At 36.4% G+C, this 22,004-nt stretch overlaps 3 protein-coding genes across 3 annotated transcripts; all 3 read right to left on the minus strand.

Moving 5' to 3' along the window:
- Positions 1 to 2,114: 2,114 nt before the first annotated feature.
- On the minus strand, positions 2,115 to 11,017 carry LOC127432429 (acetyl-CoA acetyltransferase, mitochondrial). Its single transcript, XM_051683497.1, has 12 exons — positions 10,871 to 11,017; positions 10,555 to 10,602; positions 10,331 to 10,448; positions 9,868 to 9,963; positions 7,299 to 7,399; positions 7,051 to 7,194; positions 6,033 to 6,183; positions 5,157 to 5,252; positions 4,939 to 5,052; positions 2,894 to 2,958; positions 2,656 to 2,813; positions 2,115 to 2,553 (listed from the first exon to the last, which is right to left on the minus strand). The coding sequence occupies exons 1-12, from the start codon at positions 10,919 to 10,921 to the stop codon at positions 2,433 to 2,435; spliced, it is 1,263 nt and encodes a 420-aa protein (XP_051539457.1). The 5' UTR covers positions 10,922 to 11,017; the 3' UTR covers positions 2,115 to 2,432.
- A 436-nt stretch (positions 11,018 to 11,453) lies between these two features.
- mmp30 (matrix metallopeptidase 30) lies at positions 11,454 to 15,612 on the minus strand. Its single transcript, XM_051683495.1, has 10 exons — positions 15,112 to 15,612; positions 14,756 to 15,000; positions 14,276 to 14,424; positions 14,064 to 14,189; positions 13,789 to 13,950; positions 13,479 to 13,623; positions 12,954 to 13,081; positions 12,671 to 12,830; positions 12,466 to 12,569; positions 11,454 to 12,355 (listed from the first exon to the last, which is right to left on the minus strand). The coding sequence occupies exons 1-10, from the start codon at positions 15,211 to 15,213 to the stop codon at positions 12,252 to 12,254; spliced, it is 1,425 nt and encodes a 474-aa protein (XP_051539455.1). The 5' UTR covers positions 15,214 to 15,612; the 3' UTR covers positions 11,454 to 12,251.
- A 135-nt stretch (positions 15,613 to 15,747) lies between these two features.
- LOC127432428 (collagenase 3-like) lies at positions 15,748 to 20,950 on the minus strand. Its single transcript, XM_051683496.1, has 10 exons — positions 20,786 to 20,950; positions 20,213 to 20,454; positions 19,966 to 20,114; positions 18,597 to 18,725; positions 18,339 to 18,500; positions 18,106 to 18,235; positions 17,853 to 17,980; positions 17,587 to 17,746; positions 17,371 to 17,474; positions 15,748 to 16,812 (listed from the first exon to the last, which is right to left on the minus strand). Exons 1-10 carry the CDS (start codon positions 20,897 to 20,899, stop codon positions 16,712 to 16,714), a joined length of 1,419 nt encoding a protein of 472 aa, XP_051539456.1. The 5' UTR covers positions 20,900 to 20,950; the 3' UTR covers positions 15,748 to 16,711.
- Between the last annotated feature and the right edge of the window lie 1,054 nt (positions 20,951 to 22,004).

The raw sequence follows: 22,004 nt of genomic DNA on the forward strand, positions 1-22,004 counted from the left end.
ATTAAAAAAAAAAAAAAACTTCATTATTTTACACAGTAGTGTCATTGTTTTTAACAAAAGCTTCAGAACTATTCAAATATGACATGAAAATATGACAGTTTTGTTTTACAAGTTAGTCATACAGATGCAAAGCAAGGACAAACAAGCATCTGCACAGACAACAAAAATCAACAAAAGCAAGCAAAGACGAGACATTCATAAAAGGTTTCCTTAGTATTTTTCAACCACAATAACAACAACAGCCATAAACTGCAGGAAATTATTTGACATACATCCAGGAATCACCTGAATAATAGAAAGCTATAAAACCATTAAAAAAAAACTTCATGTCACTTATCTCTTATCACATGTTATTTGGCTTCCTGTTTAATTTCTCAACAAGCTGTTCACACAAGGAGTTAAACAGCATCGGCCCTAATAAAACTTATCTATTTTTCCCAAACTAAGCTCAGGGGTCAATGGTGGCCCTGCTGTTACTCAGTAACTGAGTCATTAGGGCGATATTTGGCATCCATGACATTGCGAGCATTCCCACAATGTTCAGTTAATATTTGGCTTGTTGTTCAACACTGTGATGTAGAAACACAATACCCTTTTAATGAAATAAGGAAGAAACTGAAAATTACGAACTGTTAAAACATTGTTTGACGAGACAAGTGTGACGTTGGGCAATGATGATGGTGGAGCCATTTTTTATTTTTTTTGGTCTACATGCAAGTGGTGGATTGTTTATAGGTATCCGGAAAATAACCTGCTCAGTCAGGATGACTAGAAAAACCAAATGTTCCCTTTCTCTTGCAGAAATCCAGCTTTCACCACAGAGAATAGTAAACACATCTATTGCTTGTTACACAGTTAACAGTGGTGCTGTAACTTAAAGGAATAGTTCTTCCAAAAAATGTGTGAACTATTTATTTTTTTTTACTATCGTTGTTCCAAAGATGTCATCCTTTCTTCTGTGGAACACAGAAAGACAAGTTTTAATAACGTTCATGCAGCATCCTTATCCATGAGTGAACGTGGATGGGGGCTGCCAGGCTCCAAAAAGGCTAATAAAAGCATCATAAAAGTAGTCTTCATATAATCGCTTTGTTAGAGGGACAGACCAAAATGTAAGTCTTTATTAACTGAAAATCTTGCCCTCTGTTGTAGCCTTCAGATCTCAGTACCACCTCCATTTCATTCAGTAATTTTTTGAGCTCGACAGCACATGCATCCATAACTTTTATTGTATGGAATAAAGTATACACTATGCTTAACATCTCCTTTTGTGTTCTATAGAAGAAACTAAGGTATACTGTTTGGAACAACAGAGTGACTAAATCATGTAAGAATTTTCATTTTTGGGTAACTATTCCTTTAATGATCTCTGATGAAGTGCTAGAAATTCCAGGTTTTGGCCTAAAGAAACATTATTCGTAACATAAGTGTTTACGTGCACAGAATACGCTCATAACTACCAAAAATCTGCTTATTCAAAAAATCCCACAATAAAACGTTTACATGAGATGTGAAATAATCAGGCTATTCTCAGCTTTTGACGTCAAAACGTTAACACTAATGCGTGCAACATTTGCACACATTGGATAAGCCGACAAGAATGCCGGTTATGCAACACAAAATCAGGGTAATGGGCAAAAATCTACCCGTGTCGATCATTTATTGCTTAAATTGCGGCATTTAAAAAAAAAAAAAAATCTAATTTAAGACAAATAAAATCTATACAAGTTCACACCAATACACATTACTTTAAATCCTGTGTCACTTTGAAGCGCGCAGCAGAGGCAGACTAAGTATTTATATAATTAAATCGTAGCCTTTTGCAGTTTAATAATAATAGTAGACCATATCGTGATTCCTATCTTTCTGTCCCCAAATCTTAAGGCCTCTTTAAATAATAATGAAGAATTGTATTATACCATTTAAGATTTTTAAACCTTTTTATGACCTTAATTTGAGAAAACTGAATATAAGACATTTAAAGGACCCGCGGTAACCCTGAAAATAATGTTGCTTAAGTCTTATTATTGCTAAAGCATTTTAAGCATCTCAAATTGAAAGATTCATCAGCTTGGTTTTTAGTATAATAAAATAAATTACATTCAACAGCAACATAAAACCAAAACAATCAACAATCTATTTTATTTCAGTTACAGATTTTACCAATCTAAATCCTTTCATCAAAACAATATTATGAAAAAGACACCACATAAAGAGATATGAGAGTTTGAAATAAATACTTCTATTTGAGAACACTACATGTCCAGTGATCATTGAGTGAGCCTTAACGATTTAGTCTTTAGTAAAAAACAGGAGTGACCATGTCTGGAGAGAACAAGAGCTCACAGTAAGGCTATAGGCATGGAGATATTTATGGTGTATTTAAAAATTGCTACATCATACATTCTGTTAACGTCATGAGATTAACAGTCCTAATATTTCTGGATCAGAATAGAGGAGGCGCCACCTCCTCCGTTGCAGATTCCAGCAAGTCCGTACTGCCCCGATTTCAGATTGTGCACCATGTGTCCTACGATTCTTGCCCCCGACATCCTAGAAAATCACAGCATCAGCATATGAATCAAAGTGCAAATGTTATTACAGTTTGTCAATGTAAACAACAGTGATGCATTAGAAGAATGTTGCTTATATTACCCAATTGGATGTCCGAGGGAAACTGCTCCGCCATTGATATTGACTCTGTTGGGGTCGATGTCTAACATCTTTATGTTGGCCAGAACCACGACACTAAATGCTTCATTGATCTCCCACATGGCAATGTCTTCTTTCTGCACACCTGCTGCCTTCAGGACCTGTGCAAAACAGACATTAATACAGTGAATGACTTCAGAAACACTTCAGCTTAGCAATAAACACACAAACATAAGCTCACCTTGGGGACGGCAAAGGCTGGAGCGATAGGGAAATCGATGGGGGCGACGGCGGCATCAGCAAAAGCTGGAAATTGAGATAAAAAGGTGATCTAGAGGTATAAAAAAGCAAACATGCTTTGCTGGAAAAATAGACCCAATATGGCTTGCTTTTAACACAGGACACTACATTCACACTGTGAATGGCACAGCCATACTTACCGTAACTAGTGAAGCTTTTCCAGTTACAAACTATTGTTTCCAGCAGTGTAGTGTGACAAAATTCAATCAGTGTAAATCTCGCAAAAACATGTCATGTCAAAACATAACAGCTCACATTTCACCCAATATTCAAAATAAAATAAACAAGAAATTATATTTTGAATAAAGAAATGCGTAAAGAAAACGAGGCCTGTTTTTTTTTTTTTTTTTTGGACCATTAAGATTCTTTGCACTGTGACATTATTTTCATGACCATGAATGTTCAGGGTTTAATACAAGTTGAGCTCAATTAACAGCATTTGAGGCATAATGCTGATTTCCAAAAAAAACAAAAAAAATCCCATGTTGCCATGACAAAGACTGGCCCCATTCACTTCCACTGTAAGCACCATACTGTAACTTCTTTTTAAATGATAAAAAAGGGACGAGTTAATTTTTGTGTTATTCAACATTATGCCACAAATGCTGTTGATTGAGCTCAACTTGTATTGAACCAAGAACATTTCTTTATGGTCCTAAAAAGGGCTTATTTCTTTTCTTTGGTTTTAGGTTTAGGTTTGGTTTCAGGTTCTGTGAGATTCAACTATCCAGAAAATATTCTTCCTTAAATAGCTTCAGTAGTTAGCTATCAAAAATACAGTTTGACCACAGAGCAGAGTGAAAGGAATAGTTCATCCAAAATTGAAAATTCTCTAATCATTTACTCACCCCCTCATGCCATCCCAGATGTGTATGACTTTCTTTCTTCTGCAGAAGTCAAACTAAGGCTTTTAGAAAAATATTTCAGCTCTGTTGGTCCATTCAATCCAAATGAATGGTGGCCAGAACTTTGAAGCTCCAAAAAGCACATAAAGGAAATATCCTAGTAATCCATACAATTCCAGTGGTAAAATCCTGAAGAAATATGATAGGTGTGGGTGAAAACTGAGACTATTTCGCAGTGACGGGTCACTTCTATTAAAAGGAATGGGAGAAAGCGGAACGCCAACAGTTAACAGATATAGAAAGGAAGTCCTGCCTTACAGGTGAAAGATCCTGTTTTCCAACTTGAAAACACGCATGCAAATTAGCTATACAAGCTGGGAATGGTTTTTTTTTTAAATTTTTTTTTTTTTTGTAATCTGAGGTAAAGAATCACAATTTATGATACCAGTGTTGTCAGATTTTGCTGCGGATTTGAAATATGTTCTTTGATCGTAATCTTGACCAACCATTTTGGAGATTTCAGTCTTTCACCATTCAAGTAGACAGAATCACTTGTATGTCACTTGTTTACATAGAAAAGAGCTGCTTGTAAATTTCACATATTTCTTTTATTTTTGGCGATTCACATTCTTCGTGCATATCGCCACCTACTGGACAGGGAGGATAATTTATAGTAAAAAAGGACTTTGATCTGTTACTCACCCACACCTATCATATCGCTTCTGAAGACATTGATTAAAACACTGGAGTCATATGGATTACTTTTATGCTGCCTTTATGTGCTTTTTGGAGCTTCAAAGTTCTGGTCACCATTCACTTGCACGAAATGGTCCACCAGAGCAGAGATATTCTTCTAGAAATCTTTGTTTATGTTCTGCAGAAGAAAGAAACTCATACACATCTGGGATGGCATGAGGGTGAGTAAATGATGAGAGAATTTTCATTTTTGGGTGAACTATTCTATGAAGTTAGTCAGGTAAAACTTCTGGCAGATGTACCTGATGTAACTTAAGCTAACAGCTAAAGCAACCATTATAAATACAATCTGTCTTTGATAATGGAAATGTTGTTGACAGCAGTACCATCTTTAAATAAACTGCTTAAGCCATACAATTGTTTAAATGGGTCTGAATCGCCTCACCAGCGATCCTTGCAAGTGGTGTTAAGTTTAGCCTCTTTGCTGCATCCGCTGTCATTAGAACAAGTGCAGCTGCGCCATCATTTAGGGTGCTAGCATTAGCGGCCGTCACAGTGCCTGCAAACACATGGACCCATTAGCTAGCTTGAATCATATTTGGACTTTTACAATTATTTCCAACTTAGAGTAACAATCAGTTTAATAAAGTGATAAGCATGTACCATTCTCTTTCTGGAACACAGCCTTCAGTTTGGGGACTTTGCTGAAGTCGACCTTTCTATACTCTTCATCTTCCTTCACAACAATGTCTGGTTTCCCTGTGAAGAAAGAGAAAGACGACTCAATGGACCAGCAGGCATTATTTTTTTTAAACCTTCCAATCAACCTTTTTCAATTTATTAAACCATTTTAACTTTCACTTTCATATGTGAAAGTGAAACTAACAGTTACCACATGTGACTTTCAGATGTAAAAGTGAAAAGAGAGATTTAGAGTGAAAAAAGGAATTAAATTTGTATTTGTTTCTCATCCACACCTATTATATCGCTTTTGAAGATATGGATTTTACCACTGGAGTCTTATGGATTACTTCTGTGTTTCCTTTATGTGATTTTTGGAGCTACAAATGTATGATCACCATTCACTTGCATTGTATGGTCCTACAGAGCTGAGATATTCTTCTAAAAAGCTTTGTTTGTGTTCTGCTGAACAAAGAAAGTCATACACATCTGGGATGGCATGAGGGTGAGTAAATGATGAGAGAATTTTCATTTTTGGGTGAACTATCCATTTAAACCACACTTACAATTTTTTTACATTTCATTACATAAGATGACAAAATATAGTAAATTAAAGTGAGTTTGTGCTTTATTTATTAAAAATTGCACAAAGACTAACTGATGTAATATTCTACACAAAAATAAAATTGCAAATACATCCACATATTTTTAAGTGTAGCTTAAATGTCCAAATAATTTTTGGGGCCAATGTACATCCTAATTCAATTATTCCAATGATATATTTTTGCTTATAATGAGGGAGGCCTGTAAGTCTTTATGTTTGACATGGAATCAAATGGCTACAGCAGAGAAACCAACCTCTCTGAGGGATGCTCACAGAAACGACTTCCTTGGCCAGGATACCAGATTCCCATGCTGCTTTGCTGCGGCTGTAAGAGTTAATGGCAAACGCATCCTGCTCCTCTCTGGAGATGCAGCTGTTTTTGGCTGTGTTTTCGGCACAGTTGCCCTAAGAATGGGGAAATATCTAGGTGTTTTACACAATCATGGTTTCTCCAGTGTTGCCTTGTATTACACTACTATTTGTTGTACAATGTTTCTACGCTACCACACAGGCTTTACTCATTTCCTTTTGTCTGTGAAACCTTTGCACCCTTGTATTTGTAAATGTTTAATTTTGGCAGATGTCACACTTTATTATAACAATAGTTTATTATAAAACTAAACTGGAAGGTCATTATATAAAATGACCTAAAAAGCACAGCTATCTCTTCTACAAAAGGTAAAATGTGTCATTTCTGCGCCACGAGATAGAAAGTATTTTGACTTCCCAAAAAAAAAATTAAAAAAAAAATAAAAAATTATGACCAACTTCACCTTTAACTTCCTTTTCTCCATGAAACCTTTGTGCTATTTAATGTATTTGTAAATGTTTAATTTGGGGTCAAGCGGCGTCACTCTTTTCTAAAACAAAGGCCTATTATCGAACTAACAGGGCCTGAAATTAATTTCTGAAAATGAGGGGGAATTCCCCCCTTACAAGGCTCATATGGGGGGGGCTGACAGCTGCACGTAAGAGAGAGGGAGAGAGACACACATCTTCTAGAGTTACAGTTTGATGCATATACAAGTTCATTGATTTGATTTGTTCATCTGTATCTATTGGTTTGATAATTCGCAGCTGCACTGTAATGTGAGTAAGTGTGAGGGAATTTCCCGCGCTATATGAACGTGGAACTTGCGGGAATTATTAAAATTGTGCGCTATACCCGCAATCCCACGCTGAATTTCAGGCCCTGACTAAAATGTGCAGGATGTAACAAAAAGCACAGATCTCTTTCTTAGGATCTTACTGGAGAATCATAAAAGTAATTACCATGTGGAATTTGTTATAGACATCTGTCAACCCATCCTTCACAATCAGATCCTCCATCTTCACTCCTCCATAAGGAGGCGTTTCTCTGGCCATAACATAGGGAACCTGAGACATGCTTTCCATTCCGCCAGCAACCATGACATCCTGAAGAAACAGAGATTTACCAACTTTGCTTTGTAATGTAATCAGGTATATAAAAATAAAATAAAAAGTAGTTTGAGAGTCTAGGGAGACTCGTCTCTGATTACCTGATGTCCACACATGAGACTTTGAGCGGCCATCATGATGGACTTCATCCCAGAGGCACAGACTTTGTTGATCGTCGTTGCTGGAGTGGACAGTGGGAGGCCTACAAGAGGAAGACCATAAACATAACATGTACTAAGCAGCATACCTGAAACCCTTTTGATCTACACAGATAGCCTAAATCAATGCCTTTGGCAAATAATCCAGCTTTATGATTTTTATGAATATAATGTAATTTCAGACACTCAGTAAACATATCATGCAGAAAATGTTGATGCTCTGAAAAAAAAAATACTAGGAAAACATACTGTACCTTTAAGAACTCAAAACGTACTCTTTTATTTTTAAGTGTCAGAGAGAGGGTAAAAAATGATTGTGTTTCTGGCATAAAAAACTTGTTTGAACTAAGAGGTAGACCGATATATCGGTTCTACGATTAATCTGTGCCAATAGTTACTCTTTGGAACTATCGGTTCTCGGGAAAAATATCTAAGCCAAAAGATGCCATACTGCTTAACCTCAATTTTTTAATCATTATTATTCTTCCATAGTCCTCTGTGGCAGGTGCTGGAGGATTCTACAGTTAGAATGGCTTGGATCTACGAATAACAGCGGCCTCTAGTGGTGAAATAAAAACAACCACTGACACTATACGTGGACTTGCTGCATCTAAATATTTCATCATTGTCAGTATTCCGCTTATTTTTACCCTCACATTAATGCATATTTTGATTAGATAATCAAGTGAACTAAATTGAAGTGAAGGCATGCAAAGAAAAATGTGAGTATATGGAAACGTGTTCCATCAGCACATTCATTATGTCTCCAACTAATATCTTGAGAATAACAATAAACCTTATTCCTCACTAAACCTCATATGATAAATTATATTTACAAACCCCTTCATCTGGTGAATATATACACTTTAAAAAGCTTAATTTGGTAAATACTTGCATGTAGAGCATTGTAACGAAGCCAAGTCTCTGTCATTTCAAAATAAAAGTCCCCAGTGTATTTTTGGCTTTTTCATAGTGAAAAGTCCAGCGTTTCGCACCCAATTTTTTTTCAGGTTATTTTTGGTATTTTGGTTGCACAATAAACCGCATCTGAGATTTTATTCATTTTGGACTCTTGTTAGCTCTATGTCTGTTGCCATCATAGTAAGGAAAGACTAATACATTTTGATAACATTCCATTATCAGCCTATTCCACCATCTTAGTTATCGGTATCGGCAAATCCACTATCGGTTGACCTCCATTGGAAATTACCTTTTTATTTTTTCCTCCCCTTTTTCCTTCCCCAATGCGCTCTAGGTCCTTGCGGTGGCATAGTGACTCGCCTCAATCCGGGTGGCGGAGGACGAGTCAATTCGCGCATCTTATCACGTGGCTGGTTGAGCGCGTTACTGCAGAGACGTAGCGCGTGTGGAGGCTTCACGCTATTCTCCGCAGCATCCACGCATAACTCACCAAGCACCCCAGCGAGAGCGAGAACCACACATTATAGCGACCACGAGGAGGTTACCCCATGTGACTCTACCCTCCCTAGCAAGTGGGCCAATTTGGTTGCTTAGGAGATCTGGCTGGAGTCACTCAGCACGCCCTGGATTTGAACTCGTGACTCCAGGTGTGATAGTCAGCATCAATACTCGCTGAGCTACCCAGGCCTCTGATACAGTATGCTTTTGAACTCAAGCTAGGGCTGCGCAATTAATTGAACAAATTACTGACATTACAATTAAAGCTGTCGCAATTATATACTCGTGAAAAGTGTCAATTACTTCATTCCATTTATGTGTACTCCAACTGCGCCAAAAGTTCCATTTACAACATATTTTTTGGGCTGTTGAGTGCACAAATGCAAAGGCAAATTTGTGGCGATTAAGTAAGTCTAAAGTCATATCAGTAATGCTCACTATCTAAATCATTCTGTGTACGATTTATAAAAAATGTGAATAAAACTTTGTTTTTCATGCAATTAAAATATTAAAGCAATTCAGGAACACAGTTGTTTTGATGCATAGCCTACATACAGAATATGGCATGCAACTGCCCCACCCAAAATAAGTATTTTAATGTAAATTCTATTAATCGAAATGAATAATCGCAATGACAATATCAAAGGAAATAATCAGCAATTATGATTTTCGTCATAATCGTGCAGCCCTAACTCAAGCCACGCATAGGAATGATAGATGACTGGGGTCTGTCCATTCTTGCTGTGTTAGTCAAGTCATTTTTATATGTATAGTGCTTTTCACAATACAAATACCTTCAAAGCAGCTTTACAGAAGTTCATGCCTTAATGGTCCCAGTGAACAGTTTAAAGAAAATCATGTCATAATGTCTTTAAGTCCCCATTGAGCAAGCCAAAGGCGACTATGGTAAGGAAAAATCTCCATAAGATGTTAGTTAGTGAGAAGAAAAAACCTTGAGCGGAACCAGAATCAGCTGGGGGAGTCAGTCCTTCTCTGGCTTATTCTTGTTAGCTACAAGATTAAATGTTGCTTCAATGTGCATAATATTTTCTGAGACACAGTACTGCACTTCATTTTACAATGTCAAACTCACCTGCACCCAGAAGAGCTTGTCGGGTTGGTGCTTGTCCTTCACCTGCCTGCAACACATTTCCCATGTACACTTCCTTCACCTCCTCCACAGGGATTCCTGATATGGGCGAAGGACACACACATTTCCACAAATAAGGCCTCTTATCTGAGACAGTCAGATCGTGTGTATGCATCCTTTAAAATGAGCATTAGATGACTAAAACTTATGAGCTCATTTGACATGTGTGGCCTATTACTGAGTTTATTCATCCACTAAAATTATCTTAGGACCAGGTGGTTAGAAAAGGTAATTAAAAAACAGCAAAGAAAAGTTTATTCTGGAGAAGAAAAAAAAAGTCTAGCATCATTTGTTTATAGATGTCACTGTAACAAACCATCTACTCTGTGGACATATCAAGCCGTACAACCTCACCAACATGTATTTCACATCCAGATTAAACAAGAACTCTCTCTAAGTTCTCCACCTGCTTGCTCAATGGCTCCTTTTATGGCTATGGATCCCAGCTTGGTTGCAGGAATGGTGGAGAGGCTTCCTCTGAAAGACCCCATTGGGGTTCTGACAGCACTGACAATGACAACTTCCTGTCCAGAGAAAGATGAGAGAGGAAGACAACATTGCTTCAATGCACACCTAACAGAAACCGCTCTAGATCTATGCGTTGATAAATGCACGTAATACTGTACTCACATTTAGAGATGGTCGTGTGGTGTAGGTCCTGCACAGATATTTATGTGCCTGCAAGGGCAGATTCAAAACTTGGTTTGCTGGTATAAACATTGGCTGTTAATATGTAAACGCGTTATACAAGTAGTTTATATTCTGAACAGCTATACAAACATTTAATGAATTCTAATGCAAGGTCTTTAAAAGGTAAACATTGAAACAGGCCTGCAACCAAACTGCAACATGTGCTGTCACTCTATGATCCAATGAAATAGTACGAAGCAAAGTTCAACTATCGATTTTGGCTTTATTTAGTTAAATCTCAAATCTCACATCTCACCAGTTGTCTGCACAGATGTGTGCGCGTGCTGTAGAGGGCACAGGTTGACATAATCGCGATGGAAAACCGCAGACACCGTAGGACAAATTTCACCTTCAACCCTCGGATCGAGTGGAGTGCAGCGAACAACCAATCGCAGAGAGAGGTGTATCTGCATCACGTGTTGACGCCTTAATGCATTATGGGTAGTGTAGTTTATGTCGTATTTTTTTTTTATCGTAGTCGGACTTAAAATAGGAAAAGTGGGGCATTGGCAGCCAAACAATGATTCTTTTGAAAACAGTTTTGAGGGAACAAATACTGCGCCTCAATAAAACATTAATACATGAACAAAATAAAACAGTTTATTTCTGATAATAGATCGTAACAGTCTGGTTTCGAAAGTAAAAATCCAAATAATTTTCTCCATAGGCAAATTGATTTATAACTTATAAACATTTAAAGACAGACCTACTGTGAGCTCCAAAGTTGTTAAATCAGTTATATGCTTCTGTTGAAGCAATCAGTCCACCTTATTTCAACTTTAACATTTTATTTCTTTATTTCTTTCTTTCTTTATTTCTTTATTTGACAAAAAAAAAAAAAAAAAAAAAAAAAAAAAAAATCATGTTTAATAGTAGAATTTCTTTTAAAAAAAACTACAATACCCATAATTCAGCAGAGGAAGATTGACCAATCAGAGAATTGTGGCCAACAAAAAACACCAAAGGAACCCAGCAGTGACCACCCACTTCCATGATGCACTGTAAATGATGCTATCCAGTCATGTCTCTCAACACTCTCAAATTACTTTTATTTTTGTATATATCTGATTATTTTGCAATGTACTTTAAATATATTGTTTCTGCACTTATAATTGACAACTTTAAATAAATAGCTTAATTTTTTTCCATTCTTTTTAATTCGATTGTCATTCACAATGCTTCATGGGATTGTAGTTCATTCCTCTTGAAGACGGTAAGTACATAGTCTTGTACCTTTGTCTTTTTGTCCAATTTTCCAATACTTTTTTGCTTCAAATCAAAATTTGTAATGTTGTGATTCACGTCGGAGATGGTTGGTTTGGTTCATGGCTTAGAACTCTTTTATGAAGTCCCTATGGAAAAAATGAATTGGAAAAATACTTTCAGAACCAAGACGGCTAAAAAAGTGGGTGAGCACTGTTGCGCTCTTTAGTTTAGTTTAAATTAAATGCATTGGTGTTTTTTGTTTTTTTTTTGCCTTTTATGTCAGGATCTGAGTCAGGTTTTTGTCCAAAAAAAAAGAATTTTATTAATTTGAGAGAATGTTTCATACATTTTTGATATTCTTGTCTACAATGGATATAAAAAATAGAGGTACTTTATTAGAAAGCATGTAAAGGAAAAATGTTCACAAATGTTTAGTAACAATCCAGCCATCCATAATTCAACAGAACACGATTCACTCTTTTTGAGCCAAAGTCATACTCAGTTTGCTGTGCACCATCTGAGAAATACAGGTAACCTAAAGAGAAAGTAGCAAAAAAAAAAAAAAAAAACACAAGCATTAATTCACTAAAATTCCTAAATCTTTGCGAAATATTACTGTTTTTGTTTTGCCATTTTCAAACTCACCATAATTTTCAAAAGCAGCATCCACCTTTGACCCAATGCCAGGGATATTATGCCAAATAGTTTTAGGAAAGCCTGCGTCCATTTTAGCTGTCCTTTCATTGAAGCTGCACCAGTATTTAAATGTGTTAATTTTAATGTTATTTTGACAACAAAATATATGGTATAAATAAGAAATATCTGAATATTTCTTCTCTTTTCTTCTCACCTCCAATATTTACTTCCAACAAAGAACAAAGTGCGGCCAGTCGATGCCACATATACAGCTGCATCAATCTTTTTAACAGTAGAAGGGAATCCGAATTTGGATATGGGTTTGGGATATCCAGTCAAAGTAGTGCTGCCTCTTATGGCCCAGTACTGTTTACCTGTATAGGGATGACCACACAATTGTATATTTACTGGAGTCTTTTATGCACACATAATCTATATATATATATAAGTGCTATCTTATCAAAAGGAGTGATGGACCATACAGACAGTGAATTTACCTTTGAAGAGGAAGGTTATGTCTCTGCCCTTGAACTCATAAGCAGCATCAACAGAATCAATGGACCGCCATGTAGATTTTATTTTATGTGTTGAAAGTCCACTGTAGAAGCCCTTTTTCCAGTAATGCCTGATGCAGAAAGACACTAAATGAAAAGCTGATCAAGGAAACATTGTATGTTAAGACTTAAATTTCATGTTTAATAAATTTTTTGTTCTATTTTCACAGTTTATATTTATTTATTTTGCAGACGCTTTTATCCAAAGCGACTGGACTACATTAGATGCATTCAAGGTATACATTTTATCACTGTACAGTAAATTCTCTGTGGGATTCGAACCCATGACCTTGGCATTGCCATGCTTTACATACAGTAATTAAAGTTTATAGTTTTTGACTCCTATCACATTTATATTTATTTATGGAATTTAAAATATATATTCTATATTACTATTCTATAAAATATATAATATAGTTAAATATATATATATATATATATATATATATATATTCTATTTATTCTTACTCATTTTTGAAGAAATACAGTTCTCCACGAATACTGGTTGCTGCATCAAACACCAGGTCACGGTTACATGGTTCTGGCGGGCTCGGTCCGGGATCTGGTTTTGGCTCAGGCTTTGGGTCAGGCTTAACTGTAGGTGTTCGAACACCTTGAACATAATACAAAAAGGGGGGAAATACATATTTGTTAGCAATTATATGATTGACAATGAACTCCTGTGACCAGATATATGATCTGTTATCTTTCATAAATGATATTGTACTACATCTAATTAACCTATTAATGTAAAAAAAAAAAAAAACTACACATTTACCATACAAGGCCTGGACCCCAAGTCGGTCATCCTGGGGCAGTTTATAGCCATTCGTGTTGATGTATTGGTAAGTTGGATACATGAGAGCAGATCGGTCTTGGGAGTGGTCTAGTCCTAGCGCATGGCCAAATTCATGAGCAGCCACCAAAAGCAGATTCACACCTATATCAGATTTACAAAGTTTAATAAAACTCATTGTCATACTGTAAAAATAAAATAAAAATAATAATCTACATACTGCAAGAAAACCACCTCTATGTTATGTGGGTTTTCACCTTGTGGTCTTAGGGTCCATTTCTCATCCTCATCAAAGTGTGTGTCTCCTCCCTGTTCTGGTCCAGGGGAGTTGGCATGGGCCAGAACCCCACTAGGTCCATCAAACGGGTAAAAATCTCCATGATCTAGAAGGAAACACATTGTTTTTGGGAATGAGTGCATGTGCGGTGCAAGCATGTATGAAACAAATTCGCTGATGCACCAAACTCACATCCAGCTTTGAAAAGAATCATGATATCAGCTGTACCGCTGTAGATCTGTTTGAAATCGAGTGGAATAACATCACTGTAGAGCTGAAAAGCTTTAGCGATCGTGGCGTCCACCTCTCTTTGGCTCAATTGCGATGTGTATTCAGTTATTCTAAGATAAAAAATAAAAAAAATAAATACAAATAATTCATACATTGGATCCACTCTGAGACTCTTAAAAAAGAACTAAACAAATTGTCAGGCTCATTTATGACATGTGTAGCCTCTCAATACACATGAAGTGGCTGCTTTTAAAGCTTGAATGATTTCCCATGTATTCTGGGCACTTGTTGCTGGCTTTTTGCCTACAAAAGTAATTTTAAGGATTAAAACATATGCCTTTCAAAAGGTTTTTAAGATCACAATAAACATACATTCAGTCAAATGTGTCCAAACTTTTGACTGATAGTGTATCTAATTTGTTATATAGGAGCTCTAGATACCTGTATGTCACAACACTCTGCTTCCACTTGGGCTTCCCTTGGAAGTGGCCAAATCTTGCAACATCAGTGACTCCACAACGTGGCTGCTTCATCACCTCCAGAGTATTTTTGTCCATCTTTCCTGTGACTTCAAGCCCAAAAAACTCCTGCATGGCTTTTAGATCATTCTCAAAATCGGGCAGGTTCACCCTTCTGCCGCGGGATTCAGTTGTGTTGGGGTCCCTGTAGAACTGAGACAAATAAGCCTGTGGAAAAAGAGAAAGAAAAGTTGCTACACTGAACAATAATGCACAAAGATCAGGTGTGAATTATACTTTTATCACAGAATACATAAAAGAAGACATATGGGTATTCACCTCTGCTATCTGATGGTCATCTGACGATGGCGTTGTGGGGGCAGCATCACAAAGACCCAAACACACCACTAGTGTCAAGGCAAAGGCTGCCGGGTGCTCCATACTTCTCTTCCTCAGCAGGGAAGGAAAGTGATCTGACCTCTGCACACTCTGTTTGTGTCTTTTATCAGACTTTCTAGTCTAAAAAGGGGCTTGTCAAGTGCTTACCATTTCCAATCAGGACTCAGCAGCGATAAGAGTAGGGGTGAGAGTGGGAAGACAGCTTATATCAGGGCTTGGGGGGGTTTCGGCCTGTGTCTGAACATGTTGGACAGGAGTTTTTGTTGCCAATTACTTCAACTCTGATGTTACTCCCTTTCAGGAGGATTTCAGATTGCCATAGAAGAATTGTCTGTTTCCAAAAAAAACCCCAAAAAAACAAAAACAAAACCTCTGCACGTACAACCATTTTACGGAATATCCCCCAGGGCACATCAAGCGCCTACGCACATTTTCCCAGTAGAGATTTTCCTAAATCCTGACATGAATGAAAGGTAAATATAAAAAACAAAAAATTACATTCCAGCACTTGCCCTGAGATGTTACGACAGGAAGTTCGTTCATTTATGTCTGAGGAACCAATAAGTCACAACAATATTAAAAATACTTTTTTATATTTGACAAACAATAGGTCATGGCAAGACATATAGAAAATCAGCCATTTCAAAGCTCATATGGAGAAACATTTCATACAATATCAACCGTAACATACAGCTCTTTCTTATATTGTGAGTTTTTTTACCTTCTTTTTACACTTCTCCACTGTAATACAGTTGGAATCTAAGCAATTTTTGATAATAATAATAACAATAATAATAAATCCCTTAGTTTTCCATTTGTGTGATTAAAATCGCTTACTAACTTCAATTTGTGTCAAGTTATATAAAATATAACAACTTTGTTGTCATGACGACATAATGCCTGTAAACCCTGCAATCCCGTAATCCCTCCTATCACAATAAAACACAAGAAAATAATGTAAAAGTAGAATGCTTATGTTTTGTAGCTATACATTTGAAACAGAGTGTATTTTAATATTTATGTACTGGCCCCATTCACTTCCATTGTAAGTGGCTTGCTGTAACTGCGATCTTTGCACTTTTTTTTAAATAAAAATAAACTAGGCACAAATCCATATTTTGCCACAAATGCTGTTGATTGATCTTAACTTGTACTGAACCCGGAACATTCCTTTTAAGGCAAAAAAATGTAAAAAAAAATTTTTTTAAGAAAAAGTATCTCCCCAAAATCCATTCTTAATTTTCATAATTAACATATTGTCATAGACTCTTAAATTTATTAGGGACTTATTTTAATCAAAAATAGTCAACAATATAAAACCATTCTGTAAATATACATCCTTCTTCTTCTTCTTCTTATTATTATTATTAGCTAATACAAAAAAAAATGTTCAGTGACAACTTTGAAAAGCAGGTTGAAGAGATACACAGAACAATTAATTGGTATAAAAACACTTTATGTGCACATACATTTAAATAAGTGCTTCAGTTTTAAAATACTTAATTTACATTCCACATTATTGGTTTTCATAGAAGCTGTCCTAACAGGGCAGGAAGTAATTGTTTTTAAGCACACGGAAGAGCCTCCTCCGCCTGCTGATGAATTCATATATGTTTGTCCCACTGTAGAGATAAATTGAACCTGGAAGAAAAAAAAAAATCAATCAACTTTATTATACATAATCACTTTACTTTAAAGCTAACTTTGAACTGTTATACTGTAGATCTAGAGGAAAAGGGTGTAATAAATTACAGTATTCTGCCCTAAAATATGACAACCTGATCTCAGAATGACCGCATCACCTAAATGGCTTGATTATTATGAAAACAAACTAATTGTCACACCGCTGGGAATCCCATAATGACCAAATGGTCATCAATTGTAGAATGAGCGTGGGAATGGTTGGGCCACCAAGAATCTTCTGAGACAATGGAGTGCCCGAGCTTCATTAACATAAAGACAATATCGTTTAGGGTTCTTAATTTACATGAATAGCACAGATTCATTTGCATTTTGGCCAGCAAACTGTTAAATGGTTTGAGTTTAGAATGTTTGTTGTACAGTCTGACTACAATGAATCTAAAGTGCTTCATGTACTTTGCCACTGTACACTGCAAGACAGACTTCACCATCTTCAACTCAAGACCAAGACGCCTGTCCTTCCTTTATGCATTATTTCAAGGGGTTTTAAACACCTACTTCTGAACTGATGGGCTGCAGTAACCTCTCCAATCATCCCTGGAAATCCATCTTCCACTCGCTGAGGATACCCTGGGTCCATCCTCCTTGTTTTCTCATCATAACTACAAAAATAATAGAAGCATAACATTACAAAATGCTCTCAGAGCAAGCAGCAAGGTTTCATTTCCAATTTCAGGGCTTTTATTTGTTTGTGACATGCAGAACTTGACCCACCTGTAGTAATATCTACCAACGAAGAGCAATGTTTTCCCAGAGTTTTGGTCGTAGACGGCAGCACTAAGTCTTCTCACAGATGATGGCAGACCCATGATGCTGAGAGTCTTGGGATACCCAGCTTTGACACTGTTGCCCAGAAAGGCCCAGAATTGTCTACCTGCAAACAAAGACAGCCCATAAGACTATAGAATATAGTAAGTATAGATACAAAGATTGTAGGTTGTAAAATGGTTTCAGCATTCACAAATTCTTTGAATACATACCTTTGAATAGGAAAACTGTATTCTGCAATGGGCTTTCATAAGCTGCATCTATATTATCTGGGACTTTGGGCCAGAAACTCTTGATTTGATTTTTCTCAACTCTGCCCTGAGAACTACGCCAGAAGAAACTGCACAGAGAGACATAAAGTCATGAGATGGTTCAGTTAAAACAATTTAACAAGTAGGCATCAACGTATCCTGGAAAATGCAGCTGCTTTTTAGGAAATGTGGATTATCTTTTTTCACATCTAACCTGTCCTTGAAGAACATCATTTCTCCCCTCATTGTTGTAACTGCATCCAAGATCAAGTTAGAGTCACAAGCGTCAGGAGTTGTGGGTGGTTTTGGATCAGGTTTGTCTGGGGTTCCATCTTTGTTCGGGCCTGACAGAATTGTCACATGGTGAATAAAGGACTGGGTATGTTTGAAAGAAAGACTTTGGATGTACTGTGTGCTTCTTTTAACTTCTGAAGATCATAGACTTACCATAGAGAGACTGGATTCCTCTGATGTCATCGGAGGGCAGAGAGAAGGTCTCAACATTCCTGAAGCTGTATGTGGGATACATCAGAGCCCCGGGAATGTTGGAATGAGAAAGTCCCAAAGAGTGACCAAACTCATGGGCAGCAACCAAGAACAGGACAAACCCTGCAGAGAAATTACACAACACAGTTTAGGTGTAGAAACGTTTACAGTATGTTCATAAAATAGTTATACAATCTGAATATGTTTAGCAAAAATCACCTCGTGATGAACGGAAGGTGAAAAACTCATCATCATCGAAATGTGCATCTCCGCCAATTCCAGGAGAGGGAGCGAAAGCATGGGCCAGAGTGCCTTGTGGTCCATCAAATGGGAAAGAGTCACCATGAACTGGAGGAAAGAGTTTGGTTTTACATTTGGTGTTCTAAAGTTTTTTATATATATATATATATATATATATATATATATATATATATATATATATATATATATATATATATATATCATTTATTTCCAAAATCACTTGTTCTGTTCTAATGCAGAGTACGTATAAGAGCTTTTAAAGTATTTACACTACCTGGAATCATTACCTCAAGGATATTTTTCTACTTAATCTAACTCATAAAAATGACTTTCACTGGTGTAGCCTATTTTTTTGAGGCTGATTTAGTAGCTGATTAAATCATTTTTTTGACTTAACTAACCTTGGTTGAAATATAACATGACCATGAACTTTTACTGTAAGATTTAAGGTTAAAATTTACATGTACGTGTAAGGGAAAGTGTATATATTTTAAGATTTTTTTTTCTTTCTTTGACATTTTAAATCGCCATTTCGCTTTCACTGGTTAATATTAAAGTACAAATATTCCATGTAGTGCCTTAATTAACATGGTTAAAAACAGCACATGTAAAGTAATAATATAAAATAAAAAAATAAAAAAAATAAGTTACCAACAAAAAGTAGATAACTACATTGAGGGTATTTAAAAATATGTATTTTTAAATATACTGCTTAAGACAATCATGAAGTTATGTTGTATATTAAATGAGGTTATATAATAGTTAAGGTGACATTGAACAATTAGGGTTTTTACAACATTAAATTGAACATAATTTAACATAAAACTATACTATACATTTTTTCTTACATAAACTGGTAAAACTCAAAAACAGTTGAAATCGTAAAATAAATAAACAGCAGCAATTAATGAAACACTGTATTTTGCATAAAATAGAAGACATTGACTTCTGACAAAGTCCTTTTAAGGCTGCATAGGGGCTCAAGTGTGTTAGTGAATCAATTATGTGATCTAGTTCATTTACATGAACCATTAGAACAAACTGAATCACTAAAATGAATTGGAGTTACGAACTCTCAATATAAAGTAAATTAATAGTTTATTTTAACCGGTTCATTTGTACAAACTGTCCGAAAGAACCGATTCACTTAAATAGTTAAAATATCCCAGCAGTTCATATGAGAGCTACAGTGCTACTCGCTGGTAAATGTAGTTTGTTACTGGAAAAGCTACACTGTTGTGAAAATAGCTGAGCTGCTGTCATGCTACTGAAAATGTCCCCCAACACTGATAGGCAAACAGAAAGAGATACAGTAAATTAAACTTACATCTTGTTCCAAAGGAGATCCTAATGTCAGCTATGCCGCTGTTGATACGGGTGAATCTCAGAGGAGTGACTTTGGCCCAGACCAGCAGGGCTTTCTCCATGGATTCATCTACCTCAGCTACTGACAGATCAGGGGTGTAGTTCTCAATCCTGAGGAAATGGAGGGCCGTGGTTTTTATATGTTTCTTTTCTTTTTCAACCTGCATTTATTTTTTCATTTATACAAACAGTACTGTTATTATACACACCTGTAGGTGAGCTTGTTGGTGTGCCATTTGAGGCCGTCTCCGAACGTGGAGTATGCAGCAACATCTGGTACTCCACAGCGAGGCTTCTTCATCATCTCAAGCGTCTCTTTGTCCACCGTCCCACTCACATTCATCCCAAAAAACTTCTGCATTTCTCTCAACTTCTCACTCATTTGACTGCCTCCTCGCCAGAAGGTACCAGGAACCTCATCTGTGAGATTGTAGAACTGCTTCAGGTAGTTCTAAAGAATAAGGAATATAAATTGGATCCATGCCAATGTTTTCCTATTTTTTTGTCTTATGTACTCCCACACCCCATCAGTAGGGCACTAGTACTAGTAGTTAAACATTCTTTAACCTATCCCTAATTAATCTAACCCTAGCCCTTATACTTACAATAACCCTAACCCTTAAAACATCTATCTGTTTCATAGGTTTATCAAAGCAAAATCTAAATCTTCCCAAGTACCCCTTGATCTATGAGCTCTATGAACATTATTAAAAATACCTAAATGCCAACAAACAAAAAAGCCAACATGTATCATTACAGAAATCAATGCCACCAAACCATACCTCTACAGTGACTTCATCTGTAGCAGTGAGCTGTGATATTGGTCCTGCGTGAACTGCAAGCACCAGACCTGTAAAAAAACACAGTTGGCAAGGAATTTTCATGATGTGATCCATTCCTCGTTTTCCTCTTGTTTGACAAGGGTCCAGTTGGTAGCTTTTATATGGTTAAGACAGTGAGGTGTTGAGCAACACATGAAATCACCAACCGCAAGTTTCTGTGAGTTAACCATAAAACTGACAGACAAGCCAATAATTAGCTGGTTTTTCAGCTTCCTTGTGTGTCAAGAAAGCTGGTTTTTCAGCTTTTTTGTGTGTCAAGGAAGCTGAAAAACCTTTAATTATTGGCTTGTCTGTCAGACCTCTTCCTTTTCTCCCAGATATTCCAATTATGTCTCTTCCTCACACTTTTATAAAACTAGTATATTTGTAGAGAGTTATTTTTAATGTAAACAACACAAACATGGGTTACAGTTATGACAGTAAGTGATTGTTTACAGATAAACCTCAAAAGCAGAACTGAAGGATGTTACTATTTTAGCCTATCTACACTCATTCCGTCAAAATCATGCAATCATTGTTCCCTTATGAGCGTGAGAACAGCAAAAATCTATAGACGAATATGGTCATGTTGGACACTGGTCTAAGACACATTTTTGTCTGACTCAACTTCACCTCTGTTTGTGATTCATTGCTGTGCCATTCACCACCCAAATAACATGAGTGTGTGTATTTATGTGTGTGTGTGCATAAAAGACTAACTACTGGGCACTTCCTTAAAACGACAAACGGTGTCTTTATTCACTTAAAAACTGGCACAAAAAAATTAAAAATAAAATAAAAATAAATAAATATATATATATATATACAGTAGTTAGTGTTTGTGTTAGAGTAAGTTTGTGCATTTATGGGGAATAATGCGGAGATTTTCATGCATCAGTAAATAAAGGTTACAATCACTTTAAAGACTGAAGGAACTCACCCCTAAAAAACAGATGACAACTTAAGTTGATGTCTCCCTTCAAACATGGCAGTTTTGCCCTTTTTAGGCATTAAGGAAATGTTTTGTGTCTTTAGCAAGTAGTTTGGTTGACAAATAACGTGGACATGAGCTTTCAACACCAACTGCCTATTTCAGATTGATATACATAGCCTACATTGAAGGAAAGTGATAGGTTTAGTTTTCCACTATTTTAAATCACATTTTGTAGATCACTTAAAT

Source organism: Myxocyprinus asiaticus, chromosome 42 (genome assembly GCF_019703515.2).
Source record: "Myxocyprinus asiaticus isolate MX2 ecotype Aquarium Trade chromosome 42, UBuf_Myxa_2, whole genome shotgun sequence".
In the NCBI taxonomy this organism is placed as follows: Eukaryota; Metazoa; Chordata; class Actinopteri; order Cypriniformes; family Catostomidae; genus Myxocyprinus; species Myxocyprinus asiaticus.